This window comes from Dictyostelium discoideum (genome assembly GCF_000004695.1).
Source record: "Dictyostelium discoideum AX4 chromosome 2 chromosome, whole genome shotgun sequence".
In the NCBI taxonomy this organism is placed as follows: domain Eukaryota; phylum Evosea; class Eumycetozoa; order Dictyosteliales; family Dictyosteliaceae; genus Dictyostelium; species Dictyostelium discoideum.
Window position 1 is genome coordinate 4,012,035 of NC_007088.5, and position 16,122 is coordinate 4,028,156.

At 25.2% G+C, this 16,122-nt stretch overlaps 2 protein-coding genes across 2 annotated transcripts; one reads left to right on the forward strand and one right to left on the reverse strand.

The window, feature by feature from the left end:
* Positions 1-446: 446 nt before the first annotated feature.
* On the reverse strand, positions 447-10,885 carry DDB_G0274275 (hypothetical protein; the record flags this gene model as incomplete). Its single annotated transcript, XM_638884.1, has 2 exons — positions 447-10,441; positions 10,627-10,885. The coding sequence occupies 2 exons, from the start codon at positions 10,883-10,885 to the stop codon at positions 447-449; spliced, it is 10,254 nt and encodes a 3,417-aa protein (XP_643976.1).
* A 1,988-nt stretch (positions 10,886-12,873) lies between these two features.
* gefM (Ras guanine nucleotide exchange factor) lies at positions 12,874-15,988 on the forward strand (the record flags this gene model as incomplete). Its single annotated transcript, XM_638885.1, has 4 exons — positions 12,874-14,110; positions 14,230-14,392; positions 14,490-15,057; positions 15,167-15,988. 4 exons carry the CDS (start codon positions 12,874-12,876, stop codon positions 15,986-15,988), a joined length of 2,790 nt encoding a protein of 929 aa, XP_643977.1.
* Between the last annotated feature and the right edge of the window lie 134 nt (positions 15,989-16,122).

The following is a 16,122-nucleotide window of genomic DNA, read 5'->3' on the forward strand; positions in this document are numbered from 1 at the left end:
ATAAGTATTCAACTAAATAATTTATCCATTGTTTTTAGTTTATATATTATCATATCTTTTTTTAAAAAATAAATATTAAAAAATGAATTCATCATTAAATTATATATATTTTTTTGAATTGAATTGAATTATATTTATTTTTTAAAATTTTGGAAATAAAAAATAATAATAACCTATGAGAACTAATAGAAAAAAAATTTCTAAGAATCTGGTTTATTTTTGATTATTTTTTTTTTTTTTTTTTTTTTTTGGGTATTTTATCCAAGAGCAATGACACACTATAAAAAATTTTAAAAAAAAAATATTTGAAATTATCCATATCCACCCAATTTATAACACTAAAAAATACTTAAGTATTTTTATTTATATTATGATTTACTATAAAAATGTTTTTTGTTTTTTTATTTTTTTATTATTTAATTATATTTTTATTTTTTATTTATTTTTTAAAACCAAGGTTGAATATTTAATTTTTGATAAAGATCATTTGCAGTTGAATTTGCTATTGATAATTTATCAGGATTTTCTTCAATTTTGATGATTTCAGCCCAACATAATGCTTCTTCCAATTGTAATTGTCTTGCTTTTGATTCTTTAACACTTTTATATAATAAAATCAAAGCTTTCTTTTTGAATGATTGTAATTCATTAGAGTTTGTTGAAACACTACTATTACTTGATAAATCAGAGGCTTGACTTGCAGAAAGACTTTCATTAAAACTTGATTTTCTACTACTACCACTATTACTTCTACCACTACCACCACTGAATGAAACTGCAGAGATCATAGTTTTCTTATACTTTTTACAGAAATAAGTAATTCTATTTAAAAATAAAATGTAGAGACCATATAGACGTAAATAAGATGGATAACAAAAATCTGGACCACCCTTTAAACAAGTTAACATTGTTCTTAACCAAACTTCAACAGTTTTATGATCACGTCCTGTTGAATCTTTAAAACTCTTAAATTTAGAATTATTATTTAAAGATGATGGAGAAGATGGTGGTGGTGGTGGTTGTTGAGGTGGTGGTTGTTGTTGTTCTTTTTTTTTAATCAATTCATTGATTTCAGAAATATCAGAAGCATCATTTATAATTGATTCCTTTAAATTTATGAAATTATCATCAAATCCCATTAAATCAAATTGACTATTAACTGTTGGTATTGTTGTTGTTGCTGCTGTTGATGATGACGATGATGATGATGATGATGATGTTGGATTATCGTTATATAGATTTTTAAAGAATTCATCATTTAAAATAAAAAGTAAAACACGAGCCATTAAAATTAGTGATAAACTTATTTCTGTTCCATATGCTGGTTTATCTGAATTTATTAAATCCATAGCTCTTTGAATTGATACGATTGATTTTTTACTTTTACCTTTTGAGAAATAAATAACTGATAACAATGCTTTATTAAATATTTCTTCTGTACCTTCTGGACTTGGTCTAACCAATAAACTATTCTTTAGTTGAATATGAGCTTCCTTAATTTTACCTTGATAAATTAAACAATAAGTTGAATATTGATAGAATGAGAATCCACATGGAAAGAATGGATAATTAGTATGTGGTGTCAATAGTTCAATAGTTGGTGATTGAACCATATATCCTCCTTCTACTTGTCCATCCTGTTGTTGTTGGTGGTGTTGTAAATGTGATAAATTTTGACTATGACGATGATGTTGTTGTTGTTGTTTTGGTAATGTCAAACGAAGTGGTATTCTAGGTGGTACCATTTCATATATTTTTTGTAATGTCAATGGTTCATTTGGTGTTTGTGGTTGTTGTTGTTGTTGTTGTTGTTGTTTTTGTGATTGTTGAGGTGGTTGTTGTTTTTGTTGTGTTTGTTGTTGAGGTCGTGGTTGATGTTGTGTTGATTGTTGATGTTGTTGTGATTGATTATTAGTATTATTAGTATTAGTATTATTATTATTATTATAACTATTATTACTATTATTACTATTATTATTATTATAATTATTATTATTATTATTATTTTCATCATCTTTTTTTTCAATTTTAATTGTTCCTTTAATTAAAATTTGAAATTGATTGAAACCATAGAAATCATCAAAAACTGAATTTACGAAACCAAATGATTGAATTTCATCATATTGTTTTTTATAATTCTTTTGATTGATTAATAATCTATAGATGACAGAAGAAAAGTTAATTTGTTCACCTAAACCTAATAAGAATAAATAATCGCAAATTAAAATATTACAAAAGTATAAGTCACCTCTAAGTAATTGTTGTGAGAGGTAAACAAAGAGGTTGAATTCGAATTCTGCCTTTGTAAATAAATCTAAATTTAAAGAGAATTCCAATGCTGAAAGATCCAATGATTGAGTAACTTTTGGCCAAGAACATTGATTTAAATGACCTAATGAATTGGATGACAATGAATACATTAATAATGAACCAGCATCATGGTCGTCTACGCTCATATAAGCAGATAGCAAACAATCGACCAATCGTTGAGAATGTTTGGCATGAGATATTGAAACTTTAGTAACCAATGAAAACACTGATAACACCATTGACAATTGTGATAAACAAATCGATAGTTGTGGTAAAATCAATGATGATGGATATTGAGCGATTGGTTGAAGTTTTTCAGTGGATTTGGAAGCACAATAAGCTGCATAATTCAACATTGTAGAACGACTATACAATTCAACCAATTTACAATAGATACTAGAAATCTCTACAACCTCTTGAATATCTGGTGTATTGTTGGTAAACTTTGGTTGAGTTTTATATTGTTTCTTTGAAGAGATTGCTTTCTTTAAACTCGATTTTGCATGTTGAGTTAAAATTGAAAATGTCATTGAAGTTGACATTGCCTTTGGTAATGGCTCTCCCATAATACTTAACGCTTGTAAAAGATATGATTCACCTTGTGATAAATAACCAATAGATAAAAATGCTTCACCAATTCTTTTAAATGCTTTTGAATATTTTATTTTCTCTTCTTTATTCAATGTAAATGTATCTTCAATTTTATCAAAAAAGTAACCATTATTAATATTATTATTATTATTATTATTATTATTATTATTATTATTATTATTATTATTATTATTATTATTAATATTTGACGATGACGATGATGATGATGATTTAAATGATAATGGTTTAGTTGTTTTTGTTGGTTGTATTTGAATTGAATTATTTTTAAATAATTGAGATTCTTTAAAAGTAAATTTAAAATCAAAACTAGTTGAATCTGGTTGAATTAAATTATTTCTTTTTGCACGGAAAATTCCAAGATATTCTGAATAATATTTAATGATATCCAAGTATTTACCAAGTTTTAAACAATGTTGAGCAGCATCCCAAGTTGATTGTAATGCTTTCTCACAATTATGTTCATCTGATAAATTTGTTTTTGACCAATGATAAGCTAAAAATTGATAATAATTATCTAAATCATATTCCATATAATTCTTTTCAATCCAATTTGCCATTCTTAAATGTAATGATTGTCTTTGAGCTAATAATAAACTATTGTAATATGCTTCTTGAAGGAATTCGGATTTAAAACAATAATAAAAATCCCATTCACCAAAAAATAAATCATGAATACTATCATTAACTTGATAAATATTTTTCTTTTTAAATTGATTATCATCTGTACTATAAGTCGGATTTGTTATATGAAGATGATGATGATGATTATTATTATTATTATTGATAATATTATTATTAATAATAATATTATTGCTAGTATTATTAATATTACTAAATCCACCAACAATATGAATATTATTATTATTATTTAAATTATTATTAGCTATGCTAACAATATTACTATTGTTATTGTTGATATTGCTTGGACTATTTGAATTGTTGTTATTATTATTATTATTATTATTACCACGATTTACACTCGAACTTGGATCAGTTCTTGAAAAATAAGGTTTTAATTTTGCATTTTTATTATTGATACCATTATTATAGAAATAATTATTTAATATTGTTGGATTTGAAGTATTGTAATTAAAATTAACACCACCACTCATACTACCACTACCACCACTTGTACTACCACTTATACTACCACTTCCACCACTTAAAATATCTCTACCACTAACTGAACCTGTAGAAGTGGTGAAACTTTCAATTGATGAACTATTACAAGAATTACTGTTGTTGAATGTTAATTTCTTTGGTGGATAAGAGTGAGAAAAGCTATCGATATCATCCAATGGTATGATCTCCAAGATTTCAAGATCAACCAATTTTTGAATGGTTTCTTTTAGGAATGGTCTTTTTTGTCCGAGTGGGAATAGATGATAGATCAATGCAAATGGAAATTTGATTGTACCAATAACTGAACAACTTCTAAGAATAATTGAGAGTGTATTACTTAGGGTACTAAGTTTACTCATAAAGAAACTATCGATTACCTCTGGTAAAGTAGGTGAACTTCTGGCATAATAATGGGGTTGAATGAAATATCTATTATGAGTTGACCCAATGAAATCGATGTTTTTTAACCATTTAGTTGTTTCAAAACAAACATATGGATTACCTTCACATTTTGTAGCAATCATATTCAATAAATTTCCTCCTACACTTTTGGCATTTAATATTCTCTTTATCAATTCATAAATTACTTCTCTACTTAATGGTCCTATTTGAATCTCTGCATATTCAAATGACATTGGAGCTTTGGTTATTAAATTACCACTTTTATCAACTAAACTATATTGATTCTTTTCTTTCTTAATAATTTCTTTTTTTGGAGGATCATTAGTTTGTTCTGATGTATCTTGTTGTTGTTGTTGTTGTTGTTGTTGTTGTTGTTGTTGTTGTTGTTGTTGTTGTTGTTGTTGTTGTTGTTGTGGTAATGGAGAATTATTGACTTGTGATGAATTTGTTTGGAATTTTTGTTGTTGTTGTTGGGCTGAGTTTTTAGTTTCCAACTGTTGTCTTTGTTGCATTAATTGATGTTGTTGTTGGTGTTGTTGGTGTTGTTGGTGTTGTTGGTGTTGTTGGTGTTGTTGGTGTTGTTGGTGTTGTTGGTGTTGGTGTTGGTGTTGTTGTTGATGTTGTTGTTGTTGTTGTTGTTGTTGGTATTGTTGGTGTTGTTGTTGTTGGTATTGTTGGTGTTGTTGTTGTTGTTGTTGTTGTTGGTATTGTTGGTGTTGTTGGTGTTGGTGTTGTTGGTGTTGTTGTTGTTGTTGCTGCTGGTGTTGTTGTTGCTGGTGTTGTTGTTGTTGTTGTTGTTGTTGCTGGTGTTGTTGTTGTTGTTGTTGTTGTTGCTGGTGTTGTTGTTGTTGTTGTTGTTGTTGTTGTTGCTGGTGTTGTTGTTGCTGGTGTTGTTGGTGTTGGTGTTGTTGTTGTTGTTGTTGTTGTTGTTGTTGTTGTTGTTGTTGTTGTTGTTGTTGTTGTTGTTGTTGTTGTTGTTGTTGTTGTTGTTGTTGTTGTTGTTGTTGTTGTGGTTGTTGTTGTTGTTGTTGTTGTTGTTGTTGTTGTTGTTGTTGTTGTTGTTGTGGTTGTTGGTGTTGTTGTTTTTGTTCCTGTTGTTTTTGCTCCTGTTGTAGGTGTAGTTTTTGTTGTAAATGTAGATGTTGTTGTTGTAGATATTGCTGTTGTTGTTTTTGTTGTTGTAGTTGTTGTTGTTGGTGTATAGATTTTTGTAATCTTGGGAATGAGTGTTGGATTGGTTGTTTTTGTGTTTGCTTTTGTGTTTGTGTTTGCGTTTGTGTTTGTTGTGCCTGTTGTTGCTGTGCCTCTTTTTGTTGTGCTTGTTGTTGTGGTTGTTGTGGAATTTGGCTTGGTTGTGGAACTTGGCTTGGTTGTGGAACTTTCTGTGGATGTTGTTGTTCTTGTTGTTGAGGTTGCATCAACTTTTGTCTTAGTGATAGTTGAGTTTGCTGAGGTTGTTGAGGTTGTGATTGCCTGATAGTTTGTTGTTGAATAGGTGATGTTTTTTGAGAGATTTCAAATTGATAAGGCTCACTTTTAGTTTTATAATTATTATTATTATTAAACTTAATCTCTGTTGTTGTTGTTGTTGTTGTTGGTGGTGGTGGTTGGTCATTAAATTCTTGTAAAGGACTTGAAGGATGATCTTCTGAAGTAACAATAGAGTCATGATTTGCCTCTCTTAATGATGGATTAGTTTCATGTTGTGAAGATGTTGATGCATCACCAATAACTTGTTGACCATTGGAAGTATGATCTTGATCTTTCTTTTCAATGAAAATTCTATTACGGAAATGGTTACCATTTTTACCATTAGGATCCTCAGTTTTTGATCTATATTGTGGTGTACTTGAAACCGATGATGTTGTCGATGTATTTGAATGTGTTGACGAATCTGTTGATACTCTACCAGTGTTATTAGTATTACTACCACTATTATTATTACTTAAATCTCCATCATCAATTTCATTTATAATATTATTATTATTATTATTACTATTATTATTATTATTATTATTATTATTATTATTATTATTATTATTATTATTATTATTATTATTATTATTATTATTATTATTATTGTTATTATTGTTATTGTTATTATTATTGTTATTATTATTATTTATTTGATTATCATTAGTTCCAATATTATCTTCTTCATATTGATATTTTTGTTCAAAAGTTTTTTTAATTTTACCCAATTCTGATGGATAATCAAATATTGGTGTTGAAGTTGTAATGATCATTAATGGACGTAATGTGAAACTAATGTGTAGTAGGAATAACCAAGAAACCTTATCCATATATTGAATATCTTCTAAAATGATAACTATTCTTCTTTTGGTAACAGCAGTTCTAAGTAAATAAGTTAACAATTCAAAAGTTTTCTCTAAAATTAAACCAGATGAAATAAATTTCGATACTACTTCATTTGATGGGAAATTAACTCTTAAAACTGGATTTAACAATGATATCATCGGTAAGAATTCAATACGTAAATCTGTATGATTCCTAAAGATATGTTGTCTAATCGCTTCAATTGGCATATTTTGAACTTTTGAAAACCTATCTTCTTGTTGTTGTTGTTTCTTTTGTTGTGGATCAAAGAATTTATTATTATTATTATAATTATTATCATCATTTTCATTATCATCAAAATCATCATCATCGTCAAAGAATAAATCGTAAAATATATCTCTCCATATACTATAGGGTCTATTTTTCTCTAATAATGAACCACTACCACATAAAACTTTAGCACCTTCAAGGGACATTACATTGAAAACTTCTGTGATGATCGAACTTTTACCCATACCAATATCAGCTTCAATCAATGTAAATGTTGATGCCAATTGTTCAGTGAGTAAATAATATCTATACATAATCTCTCTAATTTCATTTGCACGACCTAATAAAATATAACCAGATTTTTTATTTATTGAATCTGTCCATAATGTTCTCTTTTTACCATCTAATCCTATCCCTATTCCCACACCACTACCACTACTATTTGTAACTAAAGTATCACTACCACTACTATCACTACTTATAACTATATCTTCAGTTTCATTAAAACCACGATATTGTTGAAGTTGAAGTAATTGTCTATTCTTTGTAGTTTTAATATGAGCGATATCAATAATTTTGAAACCATAAAATGTTGAAATAAATCTTGGAAATCTTAAACTAATTGGTGATGTTAGTGATGATGATGGTGCTACAACTAAACTATTATTCTGTTGTTGTTGTTGTTGTTGATATTTTGGAGATGATAATGATGATGGAGGTGGTGATGTTAGTGAAGAACTTGAAAAAGTTAATGTTGAAATTCCTTCAAATGAAATATCATTTGAATCTAAACTTCTACTACCAATAGTTGAGATATAATCAATATCAACCTCCATATCATCGAAAACAATATATTTACCACACTTATTCTTTGTAGTTTCATCACACAATATTTCACCACCTTCATGTGGTTTATCAAAATCATCTGCAAATTCTTGATTTATAAAAAATGATGATAAATTTTGTCTATCACCAATTAAACTATTATTTTTATCATTTTGTTGTTGTCGTTGTCTTTTTTGATTAAAATATAAAGTTGATAACCATTTAAATGAATAATGTAATTTATCACCAATAAAAGTATAATCTGATCTCATTTTATTACCAACCATACCACAAATTACTTTTTCTGTTAAAATTAGTATATTGAAATCACGTACAAATGGTTTTGTATGTGATCTTAATAATTTATAAATATCCATTGAAACTTTAACACCATTAATTGAATGATTTTTTGAATCTGTAAAAGAAGAGAAACCCAATGCACAAATAACAAATGCACCACGTTCTCTTTGAACCAAATCAATGACTGAACCATCGGATTTTCTTAAAAACTCTTGAATTCTTGCAACTACTGGATTAAAAAACTTTAACGTTGAACCGACAAAAGAAAGATTAAATAAATGCACGACTACAAATGTTAAACTACGAGATTCTAAACTCCATTCTTGATTCAATTGAAATGAGTTATTATCATCATGATACCTTTTAGTATTTTCATCAATCGATGCTATATTTGAATGTGATGATAATGAAAATGATGTTGATACTGTTGTTGTATTTGCAGTAGTGGTAGTATTTGTTGTAGTAGTAGTAGTAGTAGTATTACTAGTAGTACTGCCACCTGATAATACAGATGAAATCGAATTTGATAAAAGTGAATTTGATTGATTATTTTTTAAATATTTATCTTTTAATTTCTTATGACCCTCTAAAAATATATATTCACTTGTTGAATCGGCAGTTACTAAAACTCTAATATGAGTTGGTATATGACACCATAATAAACTTTGAAGTTGAATTAATATCTCTGGTGATAACTCTTCCAATGTTTTATCCATTGCAAATGGTACAGGTTTTGAAACATCATGCATACCTTTAAAAATATAAAATTCATCATATATATTCGATTTATAAAAACCTAATAATTCATCATCTGATGTTGTTGTTGCTGTTGCTGTTATTTCTGTTGTTTCTATTTTTGTACCTGTATTTTTTATCGACGTTATTTCATTTAAACTATTATTATCATCATTATCTTGTGAAAATAATGAATCTGAACTATCAAATTCAAATACTTCACATTGTGAATGTGATTTAATCAATGAATATAAACATCTATTAACTATAATTTGACTAAATAAATGACTGTTTTTTACATTATTATTATTATTATTATTATTACTATCTTTATTATTATTACTATCTTTATCTTTATCTTTATTATCTTTATTATCTTTATTATAACCCAATAAATTTGAAACTACTGAGCCAATACTAAAATTAATTGATACTGGTGAAGTTGAAATTGGTACTGTGTTATTATTATTATTATTACTATTATTATCATCAACATTACTATATACAGAAGATAATTTACTAAAATCGAAATCTTTACTAAGTTTTGATCTTGAAAGTTGTAATTTAAGTGGAAATGATTGAATACCTGAAGCTATTTCATAATTTCTCATCATATTATACATTCCTAAAAATCCATCACCACCTGTAAGTAATAACCATGTTTTATTATCACCTCCTATACTACCTAAAAAAACTTCGCCAAATCCAACATAAATATTAAATAGTGGATCTGTAATTTGTTGTTGTTGCTGTTGTTGTTGTTGTTGACTATTATTTGTCGATATATTTATATTTATACCTGAATTTGTTGATGAAAATGATGATTGTTTTTGTTGTTGTTGTTGTTGTTGTTGTTGTTGTTGTTGTTGTTGTTGTTGTTGTTGTTGTTGTTGTTGTTGTTGTTGTTGTTGTTGTTGTTGTTGTTGTTGTTGTTGTTGTTGTTGTTGTTGTTGTTGGCTATAAAATTGTGATGATGGTGGTGGTGATGTTGATGTCTGTACATAATTTTGTTGTTTAAATCTTTCTTTATTCGATGAAGATGTATTTATATTTAATTTTTCTCTTTCTCTTTCTTTTTGCTGTTCAATTTCTACTCTCTCTCTAAAAGAATTTGGATTTGATTTAGCTATTGGTGAAGATATAAATGGTGTCATATTAAACTGTGGCGTAAATGAATCATAATCAGAATGTTGAATATTTATATTTGATGATGATGATGGCGTTGGTATAGGCATACTATTAGAACTATATGATTGTTCATTCGTATTATTATTTCGGATATTATTAAAACTACTATTGCCACTATTATTATTATTATTATTATTATTATTATTATTATTATTAATGTTTATATTATTACTATTTATATTATTACTATTTACAAATAATTCAGTTTTTCCATTTTCTTCTTTTGAAGAAATTAAATAAAACATTGCTCTAATTTTTTGTGCGCATCTTATTGCTCTTCTTGATAAGAATGAAAATATTTGTTCACCACTTTCTTTATCACTATTATACCAGACTGCTAAAATCTCTTCACCATTAAAATTTTTTAAAACATCACCTCCTTTTTATTTTGGGAAAAAAAAAAAAAAAGAAAGATTTTTTGGTAAATTGAGGGATTGGAAAAAAAATTGAAAAAAAAATGGAAAAGGAAGAAAAAAAAAAAAAAAAAAAAATGAAAAAAAAAATAAAAAAAAATAAAAAAAAAAAATCTTGGGATCGAGAAATAAAAAAAAAAATAAAATTTACCTTCTTCAGCTATAATTCTAAATGATTCTTCTAAAAATTTTAAATAATTTGATTGTTTACAATAACTTGAACCTGCAATTGAATAAAATTTTATACATAATACTGGCATCATAGAAATTGATATATCGGGAGCTCTTTCATCTTGTGGTTTTAATTTCATAATGTATTTTTGTACAATAGTTGAAGGTATATGTGAAGCTAGTTTTTGCACTCTTTTTGGTGAGTAATTACCATTAAGTATATGTTGAATATCTTTCATTTTATTTTATATTACATATATATTTTTATTTATTTAATTTATTTTTATCAACACTCTTTTGTAAAATAAAAATAAAAAAATAAAAAAAGATACACTTTTTTTTTTTTTTCTGTTTTTATTTGAGATGTAATTGTGTGTGACTTTTTGTGTATTTCAATCGATGTTGTTGAGGAAAAAAAAAAAAAAACCAAAAAAAAAAAAAAAAATTTTGGCCCACAGATTCAAAAAATATTTTTTACGTTGTCTTTGAATTTTTGAAAAAAAAAAAAAAAAAAAAAAAAAAAAAAAGAAAAAAAAGAAAAAAAAATATAAAAATAAAAAAAAATTAAAAAAAAAAAAAAAAGTTAAATCCAAATTTGTAGTTGGAGATTGATATATATCGTTGAGAACCAAAAAAAAAAAAAAAAAAAAAAAAAAATCAAATAAGAAAAGAAAGTTAAGAAAAGAAATAGTCCAATTTAGTAAAAAAAAAAATTTTATTTAATTTTTTTTAAGAAACATAATTTAGTAAAAAAATAAAAAAATAAAAAAAAAAAAAAAAAAAATAAAAAAACTACATATTTTAATAAATAAACTCGGGCCACATATTATTTTCTGTTTTGATTGAATCTAAAAATTTTTTTCAAAAAATTGTGGGACCCAAGAAATAAGGAAAAAATAAAAAAAATGAAAAAAATAAAAAAAAATAAAAAAAATAAAAAAATAAAATTTTTTTTTTTTTACAAAAATAAATATCTCACAAAAATTAATCTAAATTTAGCGCCATTGAAAGAGCTTTTTTCTTTTTCTTTTTCTTTTTTTTTTTTTTTTCTTTCTCTCAAAGACACACCACGATTATATTTGAAAAAAAAAAAAGGTGTGAAAAAAAAAAAAATAAACTAAAAGTTTAAACATAAAAAAAGAAATACTATAAGAAAGAAAAAAAAAAAAAAAAAAAAAAAAAAAAAAAATTTTGGATTGATTTAAAAAATAATTAAAAAAAATAAATTAATTAAATTCTTAAATCATTTTGGAAAAAAGCATAAATAAAAAAAAAAATAAAAAATATTTTTTTTTTTTTCCAAAAATTAGATTTTTATTTTTATTTTATTTTTTTTATACTTTTTTTTTTTTTTTTTTTTACTTTTTTTATTTTTTATTTTTTATTTTTTATTTTTTTATTTTTTTATTTTTTAATTTTTTTTTAATTTTTTTTTTAAAATAGGAGTAAAAAGATTTATGATCATCAAACACACATAGAGGCATGGTTTATAAAGAGATAAATACACCAAAACCATCAAACACAATCACAGAAACAATACCTCGAACACATTTAAATTGTTATAAAAATTTGTTATAAATAATCTAATCAATAAAAGATTTTTTTTTTTTTTTATTTTTTTTTGTTAAGACGATTATAAAAATAGAATCAATTAATCACACATAAATAAATAATTCACCCCACTCCCCCCACCACCTTTCATTTTTTTTTTTTTTCAAATAAAAAAATAATAAAACAAAAATAAAAAAACAACCCGGCCTCCCCCTCATTTTTTTATATGTATAAAAATAATAAAAATAATAAAATATTTTTAATAAAAACACAATCACGTACATAAATAATAAAAATAATAAAAATAAATTAATAAATTAATTAATAAAATAACGGACTTTTGTTTTATCTATCTCTCTTTTTTTTTTTTTTTTTTTTTTTCATAATTTAAAATTATTTTCTAATTGTAAATTAAATTCAAATTCAAATATTATTTTCCCACTGTAAAAAAAAAAAAATAAATAAAAATAAAAATAAAAATAAAAATAAAATAAAAATAAATCAATAATAAAAATAAAAACAATAATAAATTTAAAAATAAAAAAAATTAAGAATAACCAAAAAAAAAAAAAAAAAAAAAAAAAACATCCAATCAAAAAGTTTTATTTTTTATTTTTTATTTTTTTTTGTAAAATTGTAAAATTGTAAAAATAATAAAACAAATAATTAAATAAAAATGTGGCAAAAACCATCTTTAACAAAATCAATGATGAATGAAGTTTCTTCAAATTCACCAAAATCACCTACATTAACATCATCACCATCAACACAATCATTTGCAAATAGAGTATTACCGGGTAGAAATTTAGATGGTGGTGGTGGTGGTAGTAATAGATTAATATTTGGAGGTAGTGGTGGTGGTAGTGGTGGTGGAAGTTTACCGAGTAGTCCAGTAAGTTCACCAGTGAATCCATTTAATTTAAATGGAGGTGGAGGTGGCAAATCGAGTAGAAGAAGAGGTGTAACAGTTGCAGCAGGTTCAGAACAAGTTGAAACTAGAAGAAAAATATTATTAGGTAACTCTAGACCATTTAGACGTCGTGCTCGTAGTATGGAAATTTTAAATTCTTGGGATTTTATACCATATCAAAAAAAACCATCAGATGATGAACAAGGCCAAGTTGATCAATATATTCAAGGAGAGAATGATGAAGATTTAACATCTTATGAATCATATATTACAAACAATAATACTACTACCACTACAAATACAAATAATAGTAATAATAATAATAGTAATAATGATGGTAGTGGTAGTGGAAGTGGTGCTGGAGGTAGTTTCATTGGTACCACTACATCGGCAAAAACTACATCAACTACTAGCACATCAGCAGCAACAACTACAACAACTACAACCACATCATCATCATCATCATCACCATCATCTTCATCACCATCATCAACATCACCAACAATAGCTTCTAATAATGATAATAATAATAAAATTGAACCGCCACAACCATCAAAGATTGCAAATAGTGTGCCACCATTAACTTTATCACAATCACAAACTCAACAACAGCAGCAGCAAAAGGTTAAACCACCACCGCCATCACCAAGATTTTCAACAAACAGTAGTGGCAGCCAAAGTCCACCAGTACCACCAAGATCAAGTAAATCATTAGGATTATCAAATGATTTCTCAATTAGTTTATCCTCATCAATGTCATCGAACTCATTGTTAATCTCTGGTTCAATTAATACATTACCAACATCGTCATCATCATCATCATCAGTAGGAGGGTCAGGAGCATCGGCAGCATCAGCATCCATTTCATCATCATCATCATTATCATCATCATCATTATCTGTTTCAAAATTAATTTATGAAAATAATGAAGAAAATAAATTTGTAGTAGTATCAGGTCCAAAAGATCAACTTGTAGAATATTTATGTAATAAAAATAAATTAGGTAATTATCTTTATATTATTATAATAATTAATAATTAATAATTAATAATTAATAATTAATAATTAATAATTAATAATATTAACTATTTATTTCATTTTTTATTTTTTTAAAAAAAATAGATTTCTCATTTGTAAATAGTTTTATATTATCATTTCGATATTTTATTGAACCAGAAGAATTATTTAATCATTTAATGGTAAAATATGAAACAAAGGTTCAAACAACTTCATCAATTAAAGTTTCAAAACAATTTGAAGAAATTCAAGATAGAATTAGACAAAAGTAAGTTTTTTTAAAAAAAAAACCTGATTTATATATATATATATATTAATTCTTTTTTATTTTATTATTATTATTTTTTTTTATAAAAAAAAAAAAGTATTTTAATTATTATATCAGTTTGGGTAGATTGTAATTATAGTGATTTTGAAGATAATTTAAGTTTACATAAGAGATTATTTAAATTAGTTCAAGATACACCACATGCTGTATTTTTAAGAGATTCAATTGATAGACAAAAAGTATCGAAAATTCCAATTTTAGATTTATATGAAAAATTAAAAGATGAATTATTATTATCATTATCACCAAGAGGTAGTTTAAGTGGTAGTGGTGGTATTAGCAATAATAATAATGGTAGTGATTTAAAAAATAGTAATAATGGAAATAATAGTAGTAATAATAATAATAGTAGTAGTAACAGTAGTAGTAGTAGTAGTAGTAGTGATATAAAAAATATAAAAAATTCATTCTTTTCTTTAACAACAATGATGGATTGGTTAATGAATCATTTATCAATTGGTTATGCAACGGCTGATTCAATATTAAAGAAATTATTTAAATTAAAAGTAATTGGTAGTTTAGGAAGTGGTGGTGGTTTTACAAACATTTCTTCATCACATACTAATTCAAATAGTAAATCTTCAAAAGAAGAATTATACTTTTTTGTAAATGTATTGTATTTTTTATTTTTAAAAAAAAAATTTAAAAATTTATATATATATATATATATATTTATTAATATGTTATATTTTATTTTATTTTATTTTAAAATAGACATCAACAAAATCAATAATTAATAAAGAAATTTATTCAAGATCATTTATGGATTATAGTCCACAAGATATTGCAAAACAATTAACATTGATTGAATTTAAATTATTTCAAAGTGTGAAAATGAAAGAACTTTATCATAAGTCATGGACGATTAGTAAGAGTAAGTTTGAGAATTCACCAAATATAATGTCATTGATAACAATGTCGAATAAGATTGCCAATTGGGTAGCAACAGAGGTGGTGACAACACCACATCCAAAGAAACGTGTTGAAGTTTTGAAAAGATTTATATCGGTTGCAGAACATTGTAAAAAGATAAACAATTTCAATACACTAATGGAGGTGATAAGTGGTCTTTCCAATAGCGCAGTATCACGTTTAAAAGAGACTTGGAAATCGTTGCCTACCAGATACGTAAATTCGTTCAATTCACTTCAAAACTTTCTAAAAACTGACGAAAATTGGAAATCTTACAGACAGACTTTAAAAACCAAAGAAACACCATGTCTACCTTATTTAGGCCTATTCCTACAAGATATCAATTTCATTGAAGATGGTAATTCAAACCTTTCTTCTGAAAATGATTGGGTAAACTTTAAGAAAATGAATTTATTAACTTCAGTTTTCACTGAAATTCAATACTTTCAAAGACATCCTTATTTTAGTTTTAGTACTCATCAAAATATTCAAACTTATTTCGAAAAGGATATAGTTATATTACCTGAAAAAGAACTTTATGCATTTTCAAAATTTATTGAATCACCTTCAAATCCATTATTTAGATTATCAAAATCAAAAAATCAATCAATATTTAATATTTAAAAAATAAAATAAAATAAAATAAAATAAATTAAATAAATAAATAAATTAATAATAATATATTTATTTATATATATATACATATATAAATATTTTTTTTTCTCAATTATCCATTGCCGCCCTACCCATTATCTGTT